General features: G+C 46.9%; 1 protein-coding gene across 3 annotated transcripts in view; it reads left to right on the forward strand.

Moving 5' to 3' along the window:
* Window positions 1-11,987: 11,987 nt before the first annotated feature.
* The window catches only part of IFT43 (intraflagellar transport 43), a 70,345-nt gene continuing 59,640 nt past the window's right edge, over window positions 11,988-22,692 (forward strand). The window contains exons 1-2 of one of the 3 annotated variants that reach the window (XM_090033738.1): window positions 11,988-12,074; window positions 13,100-13,192. In XM_090033738.1, the coding sequence (XP_089889864.1) occupies window positions 12,024-12,074; window positions 13,100-13,192 (144 nt within the window). In that variant the 5' untranslated portion in view covers window positions 11,988-12,023. Of the gene's footprint in view, window positions 12,075-12,193; window positions 12,693-13,099; window positions 13,193-22,692 lie in introns of those variants that run through there. The other 2 variants (XM_090033739.1, XM_090033740.1) reach the window with 2 other exon arrangements.

The following is a 22,692-nucleotide window of genomic DNA, read 5'->3' on the forward strand; positions in this document are numbered from 1 at the left end:
GTTTAGATTGGAAATGAGGAAAAACTTCATCACTGTAAGAACAGTGATGCAGTGGGATAGACAGCCCAGGGCAGCTGTGGACTTTTTGTCACTGGAGGTGTTCAAGAAGAGGTTGGACAGTTGCTGGTCAGGGATGATCTAGGTGTAGCTACACCTGTGTTCTACTGTGGGTATTTCCCATGCTTCTGGGCATTGCAGATTGTTCCCTCCCCCCTCCCCTTTCTGCTATGTGTCAGGGGTTTTTTAAGCTTCCCCCAGATGCACTGGGTGTTGGCTACAGCCAAGGCTGGGGAATTTGACTGGGGTGTGCCAATGCTCTTGCTGGGGCTAAAGCCAGAGGTTTCTGACTAGAGCAGCATTTCTCAACCCATGGGTCACAAAAATATATGAAAGGGTTGCAAACAAGCTTTAAAAATGGATCAACAAACTTAAAACATGGATTCTCCTTTGAAGGAGAAAAATGTGGGAAAGTGTAGCTTTTCCCTTGCAGGCTGGCAGAGTTTCAGCCTGTGAGGGGCTGCTTGGGTGCCCCCCGTGCCCCACACATGCCCCCCCCCCAGCCCCACACACCTACCCCCTGGGGGTGAGAGGCAGCAGGTCAGGAGTGAGGGGCATTGGGTCAGGGCTCACCATTGGATTTTACAAATGGGTCCTGGTACAAAAAATGTTGACAATTACTGGACTAGAGGGTCTTCTCCTTTGCTCAGGGTCAGAGTGATTCTCATATTTGAGGTCAAGAAGGAATTTTATCCCATGGTCAGATTCATATGGATCAGGTTGGTATGGACTGAGGGGGCTTTTGTCTTTCTCTGTAATGGGATGTATGGCCCTCTCCCCAGGAACTCTTTAAGTATATATTGACAATGTTTCATGGAAGCAGGGTATTGGCTTTACCTGTGACAGGTTAGGGTGTTAAGTCTGTGTTATGTCAGGGTAAATGGTAATCTTACGTAGAGTTTATCTTATGGATTGTATAGAGTGGTTCGGACAGGGATATTCCTGCCTCATGCAGGGGATTGGGCTCAATGGCCTCTGGAGGTCTCGTCTAGCCCGACTTCTCTATGATTCTATGATATGCCCACAACTGTATCTCCTGAGAGGGTTGAATCTTGCAGGGATGCTCTAAGCACTGGACAGCACTGATGTCCATACACACTATGGAAGTCCTGGCCACTTTTAATCTTCCCCTTTGCTGCTAGTCAGTGGCTACAGCAATCCCCCAGGAAGTGGGAGACCTGGGATCTAGGCTGAAAATATTCAAACATACAGGTCTTATTTTCCAGGAGAGTTCCCCAACCACCAAAATATAGGCTGTTTGTTGCAAGGGGAAGCACTTGCCAGCTCCTCCTGTTGAAATTGTAACACTGGAGCAAAGAATGCAGGTGTTACTGGACCAGATAGTGTCGCCTAGTGGGTAGGACACTCACCTGGGGGGAGTCCTGTGTTCTGGTTCCAAGCCTGTTTGTATACTTTATTCAATGGCTGCTTAATGGGAGAGCCAGAAACTGGCCTGGGAGCAGAGAGGAGGGATCAGAAACTAGGACTCACCCACGCCCCTGCTTTCCCCCTTTAGAAATGCTCTCCTGACTGTACTGCAGAATCTTGCTCCCTCTTTCTGAGCTCATTAATTTAAAATGCTTTGCCACACAATGCCTCAGCCTCAGGAGGAATTGAGAGTACTGCTAGCAGAGGACAGCCTAATGCTTGGTGCATTTGCTTGGCAGGTGGGAGATTGGGGTTTGAACTTTCTTAAAGCCTGAGAAAAGCTTAGATTCCATGTTTGCACCTTCCTGAATGAGCGCTCTAGCAGCTGGGGACATATGCTTAGGTCAGTAGTTCTCAGCCAGGGTGCCAGAAGACCCTTTTAACCTAATGCAGGAACTGGTTCTGCTTGCATTAGGTTAAACCTGCTGCATGTATTTCCAGGTCCATTTCCATGCAAGCCTTCTGGAAACAGAGGCACATGGGGTAGTTTCACCTGGCAGTGGCACTGGCAGTCTGTGGATAAAGTATGCAAGCTGATACTTTAGAACAGACGTTCTCAACTGGGGTGATGCCAAATTCAGAAAAGTTTTGGAAGGAGGCATTAGGTGTAAGAAGGCTGAGAACCATTGGCTTAGGCACTTAAATGTAGGTGAGGTTTCTAGGCTGTGAATCTTAGTCTGAGATAGGAGTCTAAGCTCTGGAGGGCATGTCTACATGTTCATTAATGCATAAGGGTTTTGTTATACATGCCATAATTCAGTAAGGGTTTTGTGTAGACACACCCAGAGTGGAAGTCAGCCTTTTTGGCAGGTGTGCCACAGTGTAAGCCCTGCTCCCCCACAAGTGCCATTCCTAACTCCTTCCCCGCCTGATCTATTACTCTGCTTTCTCCCTCCCTTGTGTTTCCTTCCCAATCTCCCACGTGCTGCACACAGAGGCTGCTTTTACCTCTTGAGGCATATATGCTGAGTCTTGTCCAGAAGGCTATAAGTACCACTGCACTGGATTCTGCAGGATATGGTGACTGACCATTGGAGGATTTGAGGCAGGATGAGCAGTGCTCTATTGGGCTGTGAAGGGATGCTGTAAAGTTGACCTCTTAATAAAGGGTATTTGCTAGCTCTGTAGCTAACACTGGTGTAGCTGCTGCTGAGATACAGTGTCTAATCTAGTGTCAACAATTCAAGAAAGATGTTGAAAACTGGAGAGGGCTCAGAGAAAAGCTGTGAGAATGATTAAAACACTAGAAAATATGTCTTATATTAAAAGCCTCCAGGAGCTCCATCTGCTTAACTCTTCAAAGGGAAGGTTAAGGGGGGACTTGATCATAGTGTATAAGTAATTGCATGGGGAGCAGGAATTTGATAAAAAGACTCTTTAATCTAGCAGACCAAGATAGCCAGATATAACGGCTGGAAGATTAAGCTAGGCAAAGTCCAACTTGAAATAAAGTTCAGATTTTTACCAGTGAGGGCAATTAATCACTGAACAACTTAGCAAGGTTTCTAATGAATCTCCATCACAGGAAATATTTTAAAAAAGCTTGGTTATCTTCTATAAAAAATACGTGTGTGTCTGTGTATACATACATACATACCCATACTTTAATACAGGGAACTCCTGTGGCCTCTGTTATGCAGGAAACCAAACTAGGTATAGAAGATCTAATGTGTTTTGGCTGTCTGTAAAACATTTGGTATGGTACCAGATGGGGAAATTAATCATAGAATCATAGTGAAGTAGGGTAGAAGGGTTCTAAGGAGGTAATCTAGCCAGCCCCCCTGCCTGAGGAAGGATCATCCCTATCCAAACCATCCTATACAATCTATAAGCTAAACTCTACGTAAGACTACCATCAAACCTGACACAATTCAGACCTAACACTCAAAGCTGCCACAGGTAAAGCAGGGGAACCACAGCAACCAATGTCTTGCTTATATCTTCTTCTCATGTCTCTATACCACATTTGACCATTTTGTTATACATGCTATGCCAACATCCAGATCATTAATAAATGCGGTCAGGAAGACCAACTGCACCTTGTCATGCATCCACAGATGCATCTCGAGCAGGTCCAGGGAGGTGATCCTCCCCCTCCACGCGGCACTGGTCAGGCCGCAGCCGGAGTACTGCGTCCAGTTCTGGGCGCCGCACTTCAGGAGGGATGTGGCCAGCATGGACAGGGTCCAGAGGAGGCCACTCGCTTGGTTGGAGGACAGCGGGGCAGGCCCTACGAGGAGAGACTGAGGGACCTGAACCTGTTCAGTCTCAGCAAGCGGATGCTGAGGGGGGATTTGGTGGCTGCCTACAAACTCATCAGGGGAGATCAGCAGCAAATAGGAAGGGCCCTATTCCCCCAGCAGCACCCAGGGTGACGAGGAACAATGGCCAGAAGCTGCTGGAGAACAGATTCAGGTTAGAGACTAGGAGGTGCGACTTCACTGTCAGGGTGGCGAGGGTCTGGAGCCAACTTCCTAGGGCAGTGGTCCTCACTCCTACCTTGGGCAAATTCAGAAAGAGGTTGGACGAACCCCTGTCTGGGGTCATGTGATCCCAGCGTGTGCTCCTGCCGGTGGCGGGGGGTCAGACTAGATGATCTGTTCAGGTCCCTTCTGACCCCAGACAACTATGAAACTATGAAACTATGAAATTGAACAGCACTGGGCCCAGGACAGACTCCACTCGAAACCTCCTGCTAGTCTGACATGGACCTTTTAATAATTACCCTTTGCTTGCTGCTATTGAGCCAGTTATGTATGCAACTTATAGTAGTTTTATCCAGCCCACATTTCTCCAATTTGTTTATGAGAAGGTCATGCGGGACCTTGTCAAAAGCCTTGCTGAAGTCCAGATACGCTATATCCACAGCATTCCCTTTATCCACCCACGTATTTACTTTGTCAAGGGAGATCAAGTTTGTTTGATATGACTTGTTTTTCATAAATTCATGCTGGCTGCCTGTGCTCAACCTTTCCTCTTCCAGATGCTTGCAAATAACCTTCCTGAGGATATGCTGCAGTAACTTCCCCAGTATTGAGGTGAGGCTAACTGTAGTTCCCCAGATACTCCTTTTTGCCTTATTTAAAGAGAAGCACTGTGTTGGCCCTTTTCCAGTCCTCTGGTACCTGGCCCATCTACCACAATTTCATGAAGATCATTGCAAAGGACTCCGAGATCTCCTTTGCCAGTTCCTTCAGTATCCTGGATGAAGTTCATCCAGCCCTGCTGACTTGAATTCATTCAGATCCAACAAAAGCTGTCTGACAATTTCTTTTGTCATCTCCTCCCTCAGCTTGTCCCCTTCCTTATCCAGTTAATCCTTATTAGATGTTTGGCTGCAACTTAATCTTTTTTGTGAAGACCGAGGCAAAGTAGTTACTGAGTAGATTCACCTTCTTTGCATCTTATGTTAGGAGTCCTCTCTGGCTTGTTAACAGACAACCCACAGGTCTTTCTTTTCTGGCCAACATACTTATAGAACTTCTTGTTGTCTTCAGTCTCTTTTGCCAGGTGCAGCTGCTTCTTCATCTTTGCCTTCCTGATTTTGTCCCTGAAGGTTCTTGCTATTTCCTGGTATGCTTCCTTTGTGGCCTGCCCTTCTTCCATTGCCTGTATGCTTTCCTTTTCCTTTTGAGGCATTTTAGAAGCTCCTTGTGGAGCCACACTAGTCTCTTGTATTTTTCTGTGCTTCCATCATGTCAGGCAGTTTCTGCTTGTTCCCTTTAGAAGCTCCCTGCCCTCCAACACACCTTTATCCTTCAGTCTGTCCTCCCATAGCATCATGTCTATTAACTCCTTGAGTCAGATGAAATCTGCCTTTTGAAATCTAGTGTTCTAATTTTGCTGACTTTATGCTTCCCTGTCTCAGGATCTGGAATTTTATCATATTGTAATTGCTTCCTTCCACGTTACCCATCACCTTCACATTCTCCACCAATTCTTCCCTATTGGTCAGGACAAGATCCAGGATAGATGATCCCCTAGTTGTATCTTCCATTTTCTGGAGTAGAAAGTTGTCCTCCACACAAGTTAGGAACCAGCTTGACATTTTATGTTTGCCTGCATTGTTCTTTCAGCAGAAATCTGGAAAACTAAAGTCTTCCATCAGTATCATCCCATAGCTTTTGGATAAATTTTTCACCTGCGTGGGTGAAATTTGTCACCTCATTCACCTCCTCTTCCTGATTTTGTGGTCTATAATAAATCCCCATCACTGTATTGGTGCTACATCTTTTACCTTTCATCTTCACCCTGATACATTCTGCGTTGCCATTGCCGTACTCCTGAACCAGGGAACAAATGTATGTTTTTGACATACAGAGCAACACCACCACCTTTTCTCCTGATTTTCCACAACAGAGTGTAACCCTTGATGTTGACATTCCAGTCATAAGAACTGTTCCACGAGGTCAAATACTAATACGTCTAATATTTAGATGGAGATGAGTATAGGGAATGCAAAAAGGTAAATTGCTAGCTAAATGGGCTTAGGTTCCTATCTCAGAATGGGGATTTGTGCTGTGCTAAAAGGAGAAAGATGGAAGGAGGTTTATTAGTGGAGTTCCTCAAGGACTGGTCTTGGTAACAGTCTTAATTAATATTTATACTTGCGACCTTTACAACACTGTGTGCTACTTTGCGGATTACCTAAAATCATCAATACAAAGGAGAATGAGAATATCCCACAGGAAACACTAAGTAACCTTGAGGACTGGAGTGGGACAAATGGGATGACTTTTAATAGTTCAAGTGATTTTTAGCAGTGCAAAATGTAAGGTCATGCACTGGGGTACTTATACACGTGCTGGACATCTGCTCCAACACACGCTAATTAGCAGGTGTCAAAGGAGACTTGATTAACTGAGTATGTTGGAGCATGCTACTTAGCACTCTCTGGCAGCCTCTGTCATGTGTATTCATTGTCCCTGCCTTTCAAAATGGTGGCAGGGGAGCTTTAACTAAAGCTAATCGAAGAAGCTGTAGTTAAAGTGCCCCCACCTCCATTTTGAAATGTGGGATGCTGAATACACAAGACACTGAGGGCGCTTTAATTAGAGTGGCTCTCTGAGCTGCTTTAATTAAAGTGCCCCACCCTGGAGCACAGGTAACCATGCCTTTGGAGACTAAAAGAATTCTGCAGGTTGTGGGATGGGTTGGAGGTTTGTTACTCAGGAATGACAAAAGAAAGATGTGAGTGTTTTGGTAAATCATGAGATGACTGTAGCCACTGGTGTCATATAGCTTTAAAAGAAAAAAGATATCCAGCAGAGAGAGAAATTTCAAAGCCATTGTACAAGGCATGGATGAGACCTCATTTGGAATACTGCTACAATTCTAGTCATCTGTCTTCAAGAAAGATTAATTTGGATTGGAAGAGATGCAAATGGCTACTTGTCTTCCCCTTATTACCCTATCTTACAAGAGGACACTTAAAGAATGCAGCTAGTTTAACCTAACAAAATAAAGGATGAGAAGGGAATATTATTATATATCTGTAGTAGACACTTAAATGTCATAGAGGGAAATGAGCTAATTCAGCTGAAGGACTACGTTGGCTCAAAAATAAAAGGGAATAACCTGACTTAGTTCTGTGTTTTAATAAGTGCCTATGATCCCAGAGTTCCCTTATGGCCTTTTAATATGGGTCCTTATAGTGCATATTCCTTAGAGGTGAATTGCTGGTTTGTTTCTCATGTGAAACGTGTGGTAGCAGAAAATACTGCTTTGGTCACAAGAGACTAGCTGTTAACTTCAGAGTTGTTCCTTGAGTGATACCTGTGGTACGGGTAAGCTTTTGTTAGATGGCTGAAGTGCAGGAGTGTCTCCTGGAGGGGCTGTATATGTGTTTTGGTTCTTCCTTCACCCATTCTTCTACTCTGGCCACAGCAGTGCCATAGCAACAAGGTTTGGTGCCTAGGTAAAGCCTACAGTGGCTGCCCACCCTCACCTCTTGCACAGATCTGGGGGGTACATGTCCCCCCATTTTTGCCTGGGAGTACAGGGAGCTGCCCTTCCCCCATCCCCATCCCCCTCCCAAAATGAGCCACTCACGGCTCCATCCTGCGCCCTGCTCTGGCTGGGCAGTTTCTGTTGGTGCCCCTTTGCTTCAGCGCCCAAGATGGTCGCCCCGCTCACCTCTCCACACTTTGCTACGTCACTGGGCTACAGTGAGTTGCATTGCAAGAGCCAATGCTAGATGTATCTCCCTTTAACTCTACCACTATCTCTTAGTTGGATGCATGGCAGGAAGCACAAGAGGGGAAGAGAGGGATTGTGTGGATACCTATACTTTCCACAAAATAGACAAGTCATTAGCCTAAGAACACCTCCCACCCCAGCAGTCCATCTGCCAAGAGGGTTGAAGGAGCTCCAGACTGCTGGAATGCCAGTGACAGTAGGTCACTCTCCTTCTCCTTCTCCTTCTCCTTCTGGGTGGTCCTTTGGGCTAGGGGTTGGTAACATTTCTGCAGTAGGGGGCCACTTTAGTGGAGCTTGACTGCTCAGGGGTGGCTTCCAACCCAATCCGCGCTGCTGGAGCCAGAATATTCCCTCCCCTTGCACTTAAGCCAATTCTCCTTGCTGCCCAGCTGCTGCACAGGTAAAGTCTTCCACTGCTAAAATCCCTCAGCTCTGTAGCCCAGATAAAATAGCTCTGCAGGCTGGATCTGGCCCGTGGGTTTTAGGTTGCCAACATCTGTTCTAGTATAATCCAAGTGAAGAACAGCCCCTGGTGGCTCAGAGAAGCAACTGCTGGACAGTTGCACAGCACTGAGGCATCAGTGCCCAGCTAACTTGTGGTGAAATGTGGAAGTGTTGTTCAATACATGAATGAAGTGTCTGACACTTGGTAGCCCTGGCTGCCAAATCTAAGTGGTGCTGAGAGCTTGAGGGACTGGAGGATGTGCTGCCTGCCTGGAGCAAAAATTCAGGATATCATAGAGAGACCTCCAAAGCTCATCCATCCTTTGAACCACTATCCCTTCGTGTTTGTCCATGTAGGCACCAACAGGACTGTCAGGAATGACAACGAGCAGCTCAGAGGTGACTCTGAGGTGATTGGCAGGAGTATTAAGGAGCTTGGAGCACAAGTGGTGTTTTCATCATTTTTTTTTTCTGTGGAAGGCAAGAATTCAGGGAGAGATCATTGTATCCTAGAAGTGAATACATGCCTGAGACAGTGGTGTCAATGTGAAGGCTTGGGCTTCTTCAGAAATGGGTGGATGTTTCTGGGAAGAGGACTGCTATCAAGAGATGGAATACAACTAATAAGAATGGAGAAGAGCATCTTTGGCCATTGTCAGACCAACCTAGTAAGGATGGCTTTAAACTAGTTTCCATGGAGAATGGTGATCAAAACCCTCTAGCAACAGGGCACACAATTCAGAGGGAAAAGGACTCAAAGAAGCAATTTAACTCTGGGAAAGGGCCAGAGATCTACAGGATTGCAACAACTGGTGCAAAAGGGAAGCAAGTAGGTCAAAATGCAAAATACATCCAATCCATGTGTACAGTTGTGAGAAGTATGGTTAATAAACAAGGTGAGCTGGAAGCTGAAGCCTGTGAAAAGAACTATGATCTGACTGACATCACAAAGACCTGATTTTACCAAAATGAGTCTACAGTGTGATGCAGCCATACAAAAGGCAAATGTGGTTTTGGGATGCATCAATAGAAGTATTAGGTGTAAGACATGTGAGGTGATAGCGCCTCTCTACTTGGCATTGGTTAGGCCTCATCTGGAGTACTGCATGAAGTTCTGGGTTCCACATTTTAAAAAGGACATGGAGAAGTTAGAGAAGATCTAGAGGCAGGCAACAAACATGATAAAGGACTTGGAAAGCAAGATGTATAAGGAAAAGCAGAAGCAGCTAGGCATGCTCAGCTTGCAGAAAAGGTGCTTAAGAGGGGACCTGGTAGCAGTCTTCAAATATTTGAAGGGCTGCCACAAAGAAGTGGGAAAGAATCTTTTTCCTCTTGTTCCAGAGAGGAGGATGTGGATCAATGGCTTGAAATTGCAGCAAAATACATTTAGATTGGATATCTGGAAAAACTTCTTCACTGTTAGAATAGTGAGGCAGTAGAATAGACTGCCTAGGGAAGTTGTGAACTCTTCATCACTGGAGATGTTCAAGAAGATGTTGGACAGTCATTGGTTGAGGATGATCTAAGAATAGCTATACCTATTTTCTGCTATGAGTATTCCCCTCTGGGCTTTGTTGGTTGACCGTGTTCACCTCTACCCCTCTTTTTGCTATGTGTGTCAGGGTGCTTTTAAGCCTTCCTCAGAGACATTGGGTGTTGGTTACAGCCAAAGCAGAGATTTTGACTGGGGTATGCCAGTGCTCTCACTGGGACCAAAGCTGGAAGTTCCTGGCTACCAAGCACCAAAGCTGGAGGGTCAGAGCAATTGCCGTATTTGGGGTCAGGAAGGAATTTTACCCCGTGGCCAGACTGATATGGACAGTGGGGTTTTTGCCTTTGTCTATAGCAGGAAGCATGGCCCTCTGTCCTATATCTCTTGAGCATACGAGGGGTGATCAAAAAGTTCTAAGTCTTAGCCTTTATTTTAAAGAATAGTGTACAAACAACATTTTTATGAGCTGTCCCCTTCAAAGTAATCTCCCCCAGATGATATGCACTGTCCCAACATTCCTGCCACTTTCAGAAGCGATGCTGGAAGTCTTCAGCTGTGCGTTTTTTGAGTTCCGCTTTCACATTCTTATGGATGGTTGGAATGTCATCAAATCTCCTTCCTTTCAGCTTCATATTGATTTTTGGGAACAAAAAAAAAATCACATGGTCAAGGTCAGGTGAATAAGGAGGGTGTGGTATCACAGGAATGTTTTTTTCAGCCAAAAATTCTTGAATGGAGACAGCAGTGTGTGAAGGAGCATTGTCATGGCGCAGAAACCATCAACCATTTTCACACAGCTCACTGTGGTTTCTTCTAACTGTATCGCTCAATTGAATCAAAACCTCTTTATAAAAGGCCTGACTGATTGTTTGACCACTCAGTACAAATTCCTGATGAACAACACCCTGTACATCAAGTCTTAGAACTTTTTTATCAAACCACGTATATTGACAACATTTCATAGAAGCAGGACATTGGCTACTGTGGCTCCCCTGTTTTACCTGTGGCAGGTTAGAGTGTTAGGTCTGTGTTGAGGGTAGTCTTATGTAGGGTTTAGATTATGGGTTGTATAGGATGGTTTGGAATGATCCTGCTTCAGGCAGGGAGTTGGATTAGATGACCTCTGGAGGCCTCTTCCAACCCAACTTCTCTATGATTCTGTCTGAAAACTTGTCTAGCTTTATCCCAGCTATACAGTTGATCCAATAAAGGATCTCGCCCAAAAAAATCCTTGCCTCTTGCATAAATATTTGTAGACCTCTGGAGCCCAAACTGAAGAAACCACCAGAACGACATTTCTCATTTCCATCATTGTCTTGAGTTTTGTATGGTAATAAAAAGGAATTGGCCTGCGTACAAATCAGCAATCTGTTAAACCACTTTACATATAAACTAAATGCAGAAGAAAGACCACGAACCTGGTCACTGGCTGTTTCTAGAACTTTGCTTTTATGCCAACAATTAATGGTGCACACATAAAGAGGGGCATAGATACACTTTAGACAATACAGGAATAATAATAGTTCATTAGAGTCTGATTTAGTGCTATGATTTGGACAGCTGTGGTGAGTGTGTGGGGGTGACAGGGAATGGTGGGGATTAGACGAGCCATGTCTGAGCAGTTCGAAGAGAATCAAAACAATGCCACGGTCGTGCTCTGTTCCACCCTCTATACACACTGTCTTCTCCTCAAGCACATCTTGTTAGTTACATTTAAAGTTCCTTACCATAACTCCATACATTAACATGCTATACTGACCCTTACGAGGAAGCTGCAACAAACCAGCATCACATTTAATTCTGTGCTTGTCCTCATAGACAGCCAGTCACATGGCAGCGAATCAGCAGTACACAGCAATACTACACTACAGTTAGTACTAACTACACTACATAGGCACGCTCATACTGCGGGGTTATTTCCAGTTAGTGCGCTGTAACATAACTTACTGCGGAGTAAACGTGCACGTGTAGGCGCACCCCCTGAGAATGACTTGGGTTTTGCATACTCTTGCGCCAACGAGCTGCCTCCAAAATGATTGCACGGTTTGAACACTTTCACTGGGATTGATCGGGCATCGTACACGGTTTGCCGTTATATTACAAATAGGACCATTCTCTGTAGTCGCAACAGGGCGGGTCGGAGAGGGGAGGGCCTGGCCGGGCCCGGCCGCCTCCGCTGCGCTACGCTCTGAGCGAGGCAGATCCGGGCAGCTCGAACCGGACCTTGACCCACGGCTCCGCCTCGTTCCAGTGCAGCTTCCCCTTTATTTGCGCCCACTCCACCGATGCCCTCCGAGTTTCCTGCCCGCCGCCCGAGCCCCTTTAAGTTGGGGAGGAAGTGGTTCGGTTGCTAGGGACGCGGAGGGGTGGGGCCTTTCCCGGAAGTGGGCGGGGCCGGCGCGGTATGGAGGCCGAGCTGGAGCTGGGCGAGGGCGCGCGCCGGGGGGTTCCCGCGGTGAGACCGGGCGGACCCATTCCCCCTCCCGTGGGGGGAGCGGCGCTGGCCCCTTCCGCTTGGCTGTGGCACGCGCCGGAGCGGCGTCCCGTGGCCGTGGCGGGGGCGCCTGGGTTTGCACAGTGCGGGCTGGGCTGGGCGCGGGCGCGGGCCTCGGTGCCCTCCGCAGGTCCCTGCGGCCCTGCTTCTGCCTCTTGTGCCTCCCACTCCCGCCTCCGGGACGTGGAAGAGGAACTGTCCCTGTCCCTGTCCCTGTCCCGACTCTTGTTTTGAATTGAACCCGCATCCCGGGAGCAAGGCGAAGCCTCTGCCTGGTCCTGTCCTTCGGGCCAAGTGTGGGTTCCAGCAGGGACTTGATTTGGCAGCGTTGCTCCCTGGGGCATCCTCTGTGCCAGCGCTTGCAGCCAGGCCTGTGGTTCTGTTTGAGCTGAGGATGTTCCCTGGAGCAGGCTGCACAGGCGGCCCTGGTAATTTGGCCTGAGGAGCAGCAGCTCTTTGCCTTTGATCACCATGATTTATTGCATTTCTATTGCCGTGGTGGCCATAGACCCACATCAATGTCAGGGCTTCATTGCATGAAGAGCTGCAGTCCGGGCATTGAATCACTGGCAGGCTAAGGTGACGCATGGAATATGGGGCACGGCTGGGGGTGGATATGATAAAGTGGTACAGTTTTACAGTCCTGTTCAACACAGGCTCAAGTGTCTGCTCCCCTCATGTGTGCACCTATTAACTGGCTATGCCTTTTTATGGGCCGTGTTGCAGTTAGATTTTTGAGTAGTGGCTTGAAGAAGGTTAGTGGTTTTGTAACTTGGCTCCAGGAGCGCAAGCCAGGCGTATGGTGTGATGTGGAAGGTGGCTGTGTGGGTGGTAGACAAAGGGGCACCTGTTGCTGGTATTTTTCTTGGTCTGTTTGGGTATCACTGTAGTGGGTGAACATTGTAGCGGGAAAGCTTGTTTGTGTTTCCATGTTGGCAGTGCCCTCAGGATGCCATTGTCAGTAACTGTGCTCTGTGCCTTTATAGGTGGCAAAGATGGGTCGGCGAGCTCGCCAGGATTCGTTTCCAGATGAAAATCATCTCAGCAGGAAGAATTCCTCTACAGCTTCAATAGGCGAGGTGGGTGCCCAGGGGCTGAACCATGTGCCTGCATATAGGCTGCACCTAAAACCTGATGCCATCGCCATTAGAAAGTTCTTCACATCTTGTAGGATCTTGTCAGATCTTGTCTCAGCCCCTGTGCTGTGAGATGTGCTCTTACACCTAGAGTCCATAGCACCATTGTTTCCCACTGAAAGTGCTTTCCAGTGTCTTAGTGCTGTGCTGGCCTCTCCAAAATGGAGAATTGTACAGGGGATTAGATATGAGGCCATGATTTTCTGAGAGAGACATGCCTGCATGGGAGTTCAGAACAGGACGGTATGGGGGACCCAGGACCTGCTGGGGGGGAAAAGAGGGATGCAGCTGTTGCCTTGAGTGCTTTTTCCCCCGTTGTGGATTCTCTCCTCTGTATACTTATCTCATGCTTGCAAGATCAGATTGTCTTAGCTACCTGTGTCCACGGGGCTGTGTCTGTATCCTAGATGCCGTTGCATGCTCCCCAGTGGGAGTGCTGAAGAGTCTGAACAGGCACAGGCACCTGTCAGCTCCTTCCCACCCTCAATCAGAGCAAGACAGAAATCTAGGCAGCATCTACTCTTTCTCTACTCACTGTACATGTTAGAACCGTAGTTTTTTATAATTGCCTGCTGGTTTAAAAAAAAAAAAAGAAAGAAAAGAGCATTTTTTTTTCTTGGATATGTTAGACCCCTTTCTGCCTATAAAGAGGAACTAGTTTCATGACAGAAATTAAATCAGCAGGATTTAAGAACTATCCTTGTGATGCTTTGATGCTTGTTAATGACAGACATCTTCCCCCCCCCCAGTGCCTATTTTGTCTGGGAGAAGGAGGCATCCCAGAGCAAGGTTCTGTCCATTGCTTCCTTCAGGCTCATTCAGAGTGAAGGGAAGCTGGCCTGGAGTTTCTTAACTTTTTGAAAGAATGATAGTTTCCTCAGCAACCAGCAGGGAGGTTATGCCAGAACCTCATCCCTTTCTGGTCCGTCTTATTGTTAGTACCCTGATGAGCTGAGATTTCACCCAGTGTTCCAGTTTTCATTTATCTGACAGGGGCAGAGCAGAGCACTGCTCCAGAAAAGAGCCATGTTCCTGGTTGCTGTCCCTGGGACCTTGCATACAGACAGTAATACAAATCACTAGACTTGTGACTTGTCTTGAATCATTTGTTTAATGGCTGTAAAGGCATTATTTAAAGGCCCCTTTAGGTGCTTGATACTGCCGTCCAAGGCAGTGTGTGCAGTGTCCTTCAAAGTCAAGACACTGCCCTACTCTTGGTACTAGCTGTGATATTTTGGTAACTAGGCTCTCTGTGCCAGGTGCCTCTGTACTTGGGACCCCAGCACTTTCCACCATGATACTGACTGCTTCTGTGGTACCTAGATCGTACATGGTACCAAGTAACTTATTAGTCAGCTTGGTAGCACAGTAAATTCTCCTCAAGAGATTTTAGTGGATGATATTCAAATTGCTGGGTTTAAGGAGGTATCTTTGGTATGGACTTCAATGGTATCCTTAGACCAGTTACACCTAATAGAACAACACCATCTTTGAAGAAAGTATAGTCTTTTCTGCTGAGCAAAGTACACTAGGGCTGCTGTTCAAGAGGTCAGAACATCAGGCATCTCTTAAGTTTGCACAGAAAGACTTGGACAAACTGGACTTAATCAGTTACAAGAATCATTTTCTAGTACAGTGTTTCCCAACCTTTTTAACCACATGACTCACTTACATGGCTTCTCCTGCCCCACGGCACACCAACCAAATGTGGGGCCAGGGGAGAGGGTGGGTGACCAGCAAGTGGCTGAAAATGGAATGTGGGGGCAGGGGTGGGATGGTGCACAGCTGAACACAGAGCAGCAGGGAGCGGGTGGTGCAGCACTTGAATCAGTGGCTAGAGCCACACTTGCTGGCTGGGGGCATGGTGGGGGGCATGGCTACCGCCCAAAATGCCACAGTATACCTGGACATGCCTGATGGCACACTGGTTGGGAAATGCTGGTCTATTATCAGATGAGAACAGCTAGCTGTCAGGCCCTCCCTTCCAAATATGACAAAACTGGAGCAGATGTCTTGGGTTGTAAATTCCCTGAGAAGTAAGCTTCTGACAAAAGGACGAATGATTGCTCATAATTCATTACAGAATGCACTTGATATATCTCTTATTATGGTGGTTGCAGTGGCCTTGAAGGGACTGTTGTGGCTGCAGTCCTCTGGGTTCTCCTCTGAAATCTCCAGAGATGTCTCAGCAACAACTTAGGACATTTTATTTGAGGGTAATCTACTTTTTTAGCAGAAAATGGAAAAGCCCTTCTCCCTTTGAAAACTTCAAGGGCATCTCTAAACTCAGGGTTCCTCTGCTTCTTAACACCAAGAAGGAAATAATCATGCCAGTAGCCTGCCTTCACAGTTCTTCTCCATCTAACATTATTATTATTATTTTTCCACCTTGGGAAGAAAAACCTGCAGCATCCTTATAGGCTCGGCAGTGCTACGCTGGCTAGCACTACAGAAGAAAGAGACTTGGGGGTCATCATTGACCACAAGATGAACATGAGCCTGCAATGCGATGCTGCGGCTAGTAAAGCGACCAGAACACTGGCTTGCATCCATAGATGCTTCTTGAGCAAATCCCAGGACGTCATTCTCCCCTTGTACTCGGCCTTGGTGAGGCCGCAGCTGGAGTACTGCGTCCAGTTTTGGGCTCCATAATTCAAAAAGGACGTGGAGAAGCTTGAGAGAGTCCAGAGAAGAGCCACACACATTATCAAAGGTCAGGAAAACATACCTTATGACGACAGGCTGAGAGCCATGGGGCTCTTTAGCTTGAAAAAGCATGGGCTCAGGGGTGATCTGATGGCCACCTGTAAGTTGGCCATCAGGGGTGACCACCAGTATCTGAGGGAACATTTGTTCACCAGAGCGCCCCAAGGGATGACAAGGTCGAACGGTCATAAACTGCTGCGAGACTGTTTCAGGCTGGACATAAGGAAGAATTTCTTTACTGTCCAAGCTCCCAAGGTCTGGAACAGCCTGCCATCAGAGGTGGTTCAACACCTACATTGAACACCTTCAAGAGCAAATTGGATGCTTATCTTGCTGGGATCCTATGACCCCAGCTGACTTCCTGCCCTTTGGGTGGAGGGCTGGACTCGATGATCTTCCAAGGTCCTTCCAGCCCTAATGTCTATGAAATCTATTATCAACCACCTTGGAGCCAATGAAGACAGATCTCTCTGCAAGCACTCCAGCAGGCTTGATGCCAGCATTGAGCAGCTGAAAGAACATAAACACTTTGCTTATTTACCTCTACCGAGAACTGCCCATGGCTTTTTTTTTTTCGGAAGGGAAAGCTTGCTCTGAGAATTACCTCCAGCTAGAGGGTGTTTGAAAATAATAAGAGGGATCATATTCAAATTGCCCCTATTCCAACCCCGGAACTCAATCTCATACCTTTACAGAGTACCCTGTATATAAGCAATTCAAGACAAGTAGTAGACTTCTTTTTACAATTAGCAGCAGTGGAAGAAAAGGTGGTGTAAGGAGAGAGAAAGAATCCTTTCATATGTTGGTGACTGACTGATTAAAGGAAGATCCCTCTAACAAGTGACCAACTCAGTTACAATACCAGTAAATTCTTCGCCTTGTTATGCTTGAGTCACCAGCCAAATATTTTGGGGATGTAGAACACTGTAAGGCTACCTGTCTGTAGGGTGTTTTATTCATTATCCGGTCAGTGGTTGTCTCTGATGGGGAGAAGTACTGTTTTGTTTCAGTTGCTCCCTTCTAGTGTCTGCTTTGTATGTTTGTGTGTATACATGCATGTGCATGCACTGTATGTTGTTACATTCTCTCTTATCCAGTTGGGGTCCCTTTGTAAAGTACAGATTATTCAGTCACTTTTTGACGATATTTGTTTCCTATGTGATTCCTAGAAACAATTCCCTGTTGCAGGAATTTCTATACAATCCAAGTTGTATTTTCCTACTTGCCTCTGTTTTGTGAAATATACAGTTTTCAGAAGGGTTATGTGGGCTGCACAGAAGTGTTGCAACTGCTATACCATTCAAGCCTGAATTTCAGTCGTAACTCTTTTTATAAATACTCAATTGTTATGGGAGTTGTGCTCAACTTAGCTTGCCTAATTTTTTAAAATGCAAGTACTTACGCATTCTACTAATACAAGCACAATAGCTAAGCATGCACACAAAATAGCTTGCAGCACATTTTAGTTAATGTGACTTAATTATTTGTTATCCACCAGCATGCCATATGTCATCCATGTAGATACAGGATAGAGTTGATGTCCATTGGCCTATGTTCTCTCTGCATGGTATGCAGCCAAATCTTTGGCGATGGACACCTCTACTTAGAAAATAGTGATTTTTAGGTTGCCTTTAGATGTGTGGCCTGTGGTCTCCTCAAAGTAGAATTTTTGCCTTCATATACATATCCTGAAGCCTAGAGCCATCTACCTGGCATGGAAAGCATTCATGTCTCTTTTGGGAGGCAACAACCCCAGAGTACAAGCACTGATCAACAACCTCATGGTAGTCATTGTTTCAGCAGGCATGGGGGAGCAAGATCTTCATTCAGATTTGGTGTCTTTTCTGTGTGAGTTCATTCAGCAGCAATACCTGTCCATTGCCCTCTTCTTCTGGGCCATACCATCTTTCCTCACCCCGCACTGACAAGATTCTTTAAGGGCCTCAGTCACATTTTCCCTAGACGTGTTCCTTTTGAGATGCCTACAGTATTAGTAGCATTAAGGGATCCCTCATTGGAAACCTTAGCAAATTGTTCTATTTCCTATCAGCAAAGCTTTGTTTACTAGCTGGAGGGGAATTCAGACCCTTATGATTGGGCACTCATACAGTGCTTCCTAAGTTCCAAGTAAGCACACTGTTATCTCGAGTTCCTGCCAAGTGGTGTTGGCACTATGAAAAACAATCTGTTTTCCTTCTAGTTTTCCTTCCCAAGCCTCTGTTAGTCCTGGGGTTAATGGAGGGGGGAACTAACTTCATAATGCACACTAAGCAGGGCATTTCATTTAGATCCAGCCTGTCGGTGTTCCTTCATGAGGTCAGCTTCGATGGAGGGCAAGGGATCTCCCTCACTCGGGCCTCCCTGACACACAGTGGGCAGAGCTGTCCCATGGAACTGGTGAAAAACTGATGCAAAGTACCCATTTAGCAAGTTCGCTTTTTCCTGGGTGTCAGTTGCCCTGTCTGGTTTAGCAGGGGTCCAATGTTGCCTTTGCTTTTCCTCCGGCTCCCCACATATCTAAAAAAGGACTTTTTATTTTCCTTGATATTTGTAGGTAGCTGGAGTTCCATCACAGCCTTGTCTTTCCTGATTTGCTCTTTGCAAGTCCAGACTAAAGCAGAGTATTCCTCCTTGGTGGTGGTTCCAGTCCTCCATCCTTTGTAGGTCTTTCTTTTAAGACTCGGGAGATCTGCCAGTTCCCTGGAGAGCCAAGAGGGCTGCTGTGCCCTTTTGCTGCCTTTCCTCCGAGATGGGATAGACTTTGCTTGTGCATCCAGGATTGCTCCCTCGAGGAGCAACCACTCGTCCTGAACTCCCCTTTTCATTAGGTTGTGGCCTTTTAGGGCCTCTCTGACAAGCCTCCTGAGCTTGTCAAAGTCAGCTTTCCAGAAGTCGAGGACTTCTGTATTACTGTCTGACTTGCCAGCTTTACGGCAGATGGTGAAGTTGATCAGTTCATGATCACTGTCACCCAGCTTCCCTTCGATTGTTAGGTTGCTAATTAGGTCATCCCCGGTTGCCAGTGCGAGGTCAAGCAGCGCTTTACCTCTTGTCGGCTCATAGACTTCCTGCGTCAGAGGTCGTCCACACATGAGAGAAAGCTTTGCGACAGCTCAGATTTGTCCGAGTGCTCCTCCCACGAGATGGCTGGATAGTTAAAGTCTCCCATGACAACCGTACGCTGGGATTGTGCAGCCTCAGCCAATTCCCTGGTCGAGGTCTTGACTCTGGATAGGGGGTCTGTAGTAGACCCCTACCACAGTATCCCCTGCTCTGTGTTCCCCACGGGTTTTAACCCAGAGGGTCTCAAGTTGTCCACCATGGGTGCCAATGTCAGCTTGCAGGGACACATAGCTTTTCTTGACATAGAGAGCTACACCCCCACCCCTTTTGTCTACTCGATCCTTCCTGTACAGGGTATAGCCATCTATACCTGTGGTCCAGTCATGGGTGGAGTCCCACCAGGTCTCTGTGTATTCCAATGACATCGTAGTTATTTGCATTTAGCAGGAGAACAAGTTCCTGCTGTTTATTCCCCAGGCTCCTGGCATTTATGTATAGGCACGCAAGTGTCCCCTTAGGGGCCCTTGCCTTGCCTACATTTTGTTCCATGGCTGGGGTTGAGGTGGGATCCCTTATGTACCTTGGTCTGCTGGCTTTGCAAGGGCCACTCAGTGGGCCAGCAGTGGCAGTAGTCCCCCCATCCCCTGGTGGGCTTATTTTAAAGCCTGGTGGAGGAGGTTAGCCAGTCTAGCTGAGAAGAGCCTCCTCCCCAACGGAGAGAGGTGGAGGCCATCTCTTCCCAACAGCTCGCTGCCTCTATCTCCAAAGAGTGGACGTGGTCATGGAAGCCAAAGCCTTCCTGATGACACCAGCGCCGCAGTCTTTGGTTGACTACTTGGATCCTCCTTTCCCTGCTCAGCCTTCCTAGCTACACCTTCCTAGGTACACCTGCTTATAGCATAATTAGTTGCATGAAAGCATTCTTTCTTCTCTGCTAAAGGACCAGGACAACATACTCTTGGTAGTCTGGTCCATCTAAATTAGTGCATCTCTTCCTAGTCTAGAAGGGGCTCACCCCCTAATGGGCAGTGAGGTGATCCTTGTTCTTCCCCCACCTTTTTCCAAAGCTGTGTCAATGAACTTTCCAGCTTTCCTTTATCTATTGAGCAAGGATTATGTTCAGCAAGCTAATATCTTGCTCCATGTAATTCTATTGTATTGTGAGACTGACAGATGCCTACTACTACTACTGTCAATGAGCTTTGAGGGTGAGAAGGGCTGCTTCCTGCCTCAGCTCAGTGAGGAGTGTTTTTAAGGGAGATGTGAAGGAAACAAGGTGTATCTTCTGTAAATAAGAACATCTTCTCAAAGCAAGCACCATCTTCCTTCCAAGGCTGCTATAAGCTAACTGTTTAGATACCAGGTGATAAACAAGGAATATTCTTACTGGTCTGCATCACGTACATCTCTTCTTAGACTGCTTCCTCTGGGCCTGTACTATAAAGGTGCTGATCACCCTCTCATGGCAGCTGAGCTGAGGATCTTCATATCGACTATTCTGTCTGCACATGTGAAAGGAACTGTTAAGAATGAGACAGTGGACAGAGATGAAAGTGGCTGTCGCCATACCAGTCAGTGATCCTCTAAATCAAAACTAAGGACAGACATCTCACCACTTCTTTGGATTTTGCTTTTTTCCCTTTAAGTCTATGAGATTCCGACCCCAGAAGTCTTGTGTGTGAAGCCCAGAAGGAGACAGTGCCATCCACTATAGTACTTATCACCTCAGGATGACAGCTGGTCTTGTACCCATTATAGAGGGTCAGAACTTTGCAACTCATCTAAAAAAATTAATGGGGGGCCAAGGTATGTTTGTTCACAGTAAAAGATTGCTGAGCTTTGTCCAGAAATTTATTAAATGTCTCAAGTGAAGGGGATGTCTCTGGGGTACGGTAAGATGGGAAAGCAACAAAGTTGATGTCATGGTGGGTGTCTGCTATAGACCACCAGACCAGGGGGATGAAGCTCTCTTCAAACAGCTAGTGGAAGTTTCCCAGTCACAGGCCCTGGTTCTCATGGGGGACTTCAGTCACCCTGACATTGACTCACTTTGACTCACTCGGGGAAGCAGACTTTGACTTACTCAGGGAACTGATGAGCAGGATCCGCTGGCAGGCCAGAAGGGAGTCCAGGAGAGCTGGCTGTACTTTAAAGAAACCTTACTGAGAGTGCAGGAATGAATCATCCCTACACACAGGAAAGACTAGCAAGTATGGCAGAAGACCAGCTTGGCTTAGCAGAGAACTCTTTAGTGTGCTAAAACAAAAAAAGACGCTTACAAGAAGTGGAAACTAATAGGAGCATGTGAAACAGGCCCTATTCGATTCAGATTCGGCCCAAATCGGGGACTTGTTGATTCAGATCACTGTCCCTGATTCTATTCGACCGAATCTGAAGATTCGGTGCTGATTTAGAGAATCAGTGATGCGGCCATAGATGCAGCTTTAAATGTTTCTTCTACATACCTTGAGGTACCAGGCATGGCTCATGAAAACTGTGATGCTGGGGTGGATGGAGCGTCCCACAGGAGCGCGGAGGGGCCCCCTGCATGCTTGGCAGCAAACCCGGAAGTTCTGGTCCACTTCCGGGTCTGCTAGGGAGCACGCTGGGGGATCCCCCCTGTACCTTGCCCCTGGCTCAGTGATCAGCTGGGGGGGTGGAAATCACATGCTCCCTGGCAGACCTGAAAGTGGACCAAAAGTGCTTCTGGTCCATTTCCAGGTCTGCTGCCAAGCACGGTGGGGACCCCCCCTCACACTCCTGTGGGACACTTCATCTGCCCCAGCATCACAGCACTCATGAGCCGCCTGGTAACTTGAGGTATGTAGAAAAAACATTTAAAGCTGTGTCTATGTCTGAATCGCTGAATCTGTCCGAATCGATTTTGGAGGGTTCCAATTGGATTTGGAGAGATTAAAGGGTCTCCTGATTCTATTCAGATTCAGAGATTTGGCCACCAAATCTCCACTGAATCAAATCAGCAACTGAAGCTTCACACAGCCCTAGAAACTAGGACAAATTATGAGGGAGGAATATAAAAATATTGCTTGGGCGTGCAGGGATGAAATTAGGAAGGCCAAAGCACAACTGGGGTTGCAATTAGCAAGGGATATGAAGGGAAACTAGAAGGCTTTCTACAAGTATGTTAGCAACAAGAGGAAGATCCAAGAAAGTGTGGGTCCTTTACTAAATGGGAGAGGAAACATAGTGACAGAGGATGCAGAAAAGGCTGAAGTACTCAGTGCCTTTTTCACTTCGGTCTTCACAGACAGGGTCAGCTCCCAGACTATTGCACCTGGCAGCAGTTTGGGGAGGAGGTAAGTAGCCAACAGTGGCAGCCAACAGTGGCAAAAGAACAGGTTAGGAATGTGACGGGGGGGGGGCCATCCCAGGGCCAGTCACAGGGTTAGCCTGCCCACCTGTCTAGGGCAGTTTGCCCGCTTGACTCACCTGACACACCTTTGTTGTATTTAAATAGTTGTTTGTAGATGGGAGGCTGCCCATTTAATGCCCTAATAACAAGGGTGTAATACACAACTCCAGCCTCCCCTTTACCATATTCCACGCCTCACAGATGGCATCCAGAATTCACTTCCAACTTCCCCAGCACCACTGCTGGGCCACACTCGGCCTCTGGCCCAAACTTGGCCTCAGGTGTTCATAGGCGTGCCTTG

Source organism: Crocodylus siamensis, chromosome 2 (genome assembly GCF_052110815.1).
Source record: "Crocodylus siamensis isolate JL-2025a chromosome 2, ASM5211081v1, whole genome shotgun sequence".
Lineage (NCBI taxonomy): Eukaryota > Metazoa > Chordata > Crocodylia > Crocodylidae > Crocodylus > Crocodylus siamensis.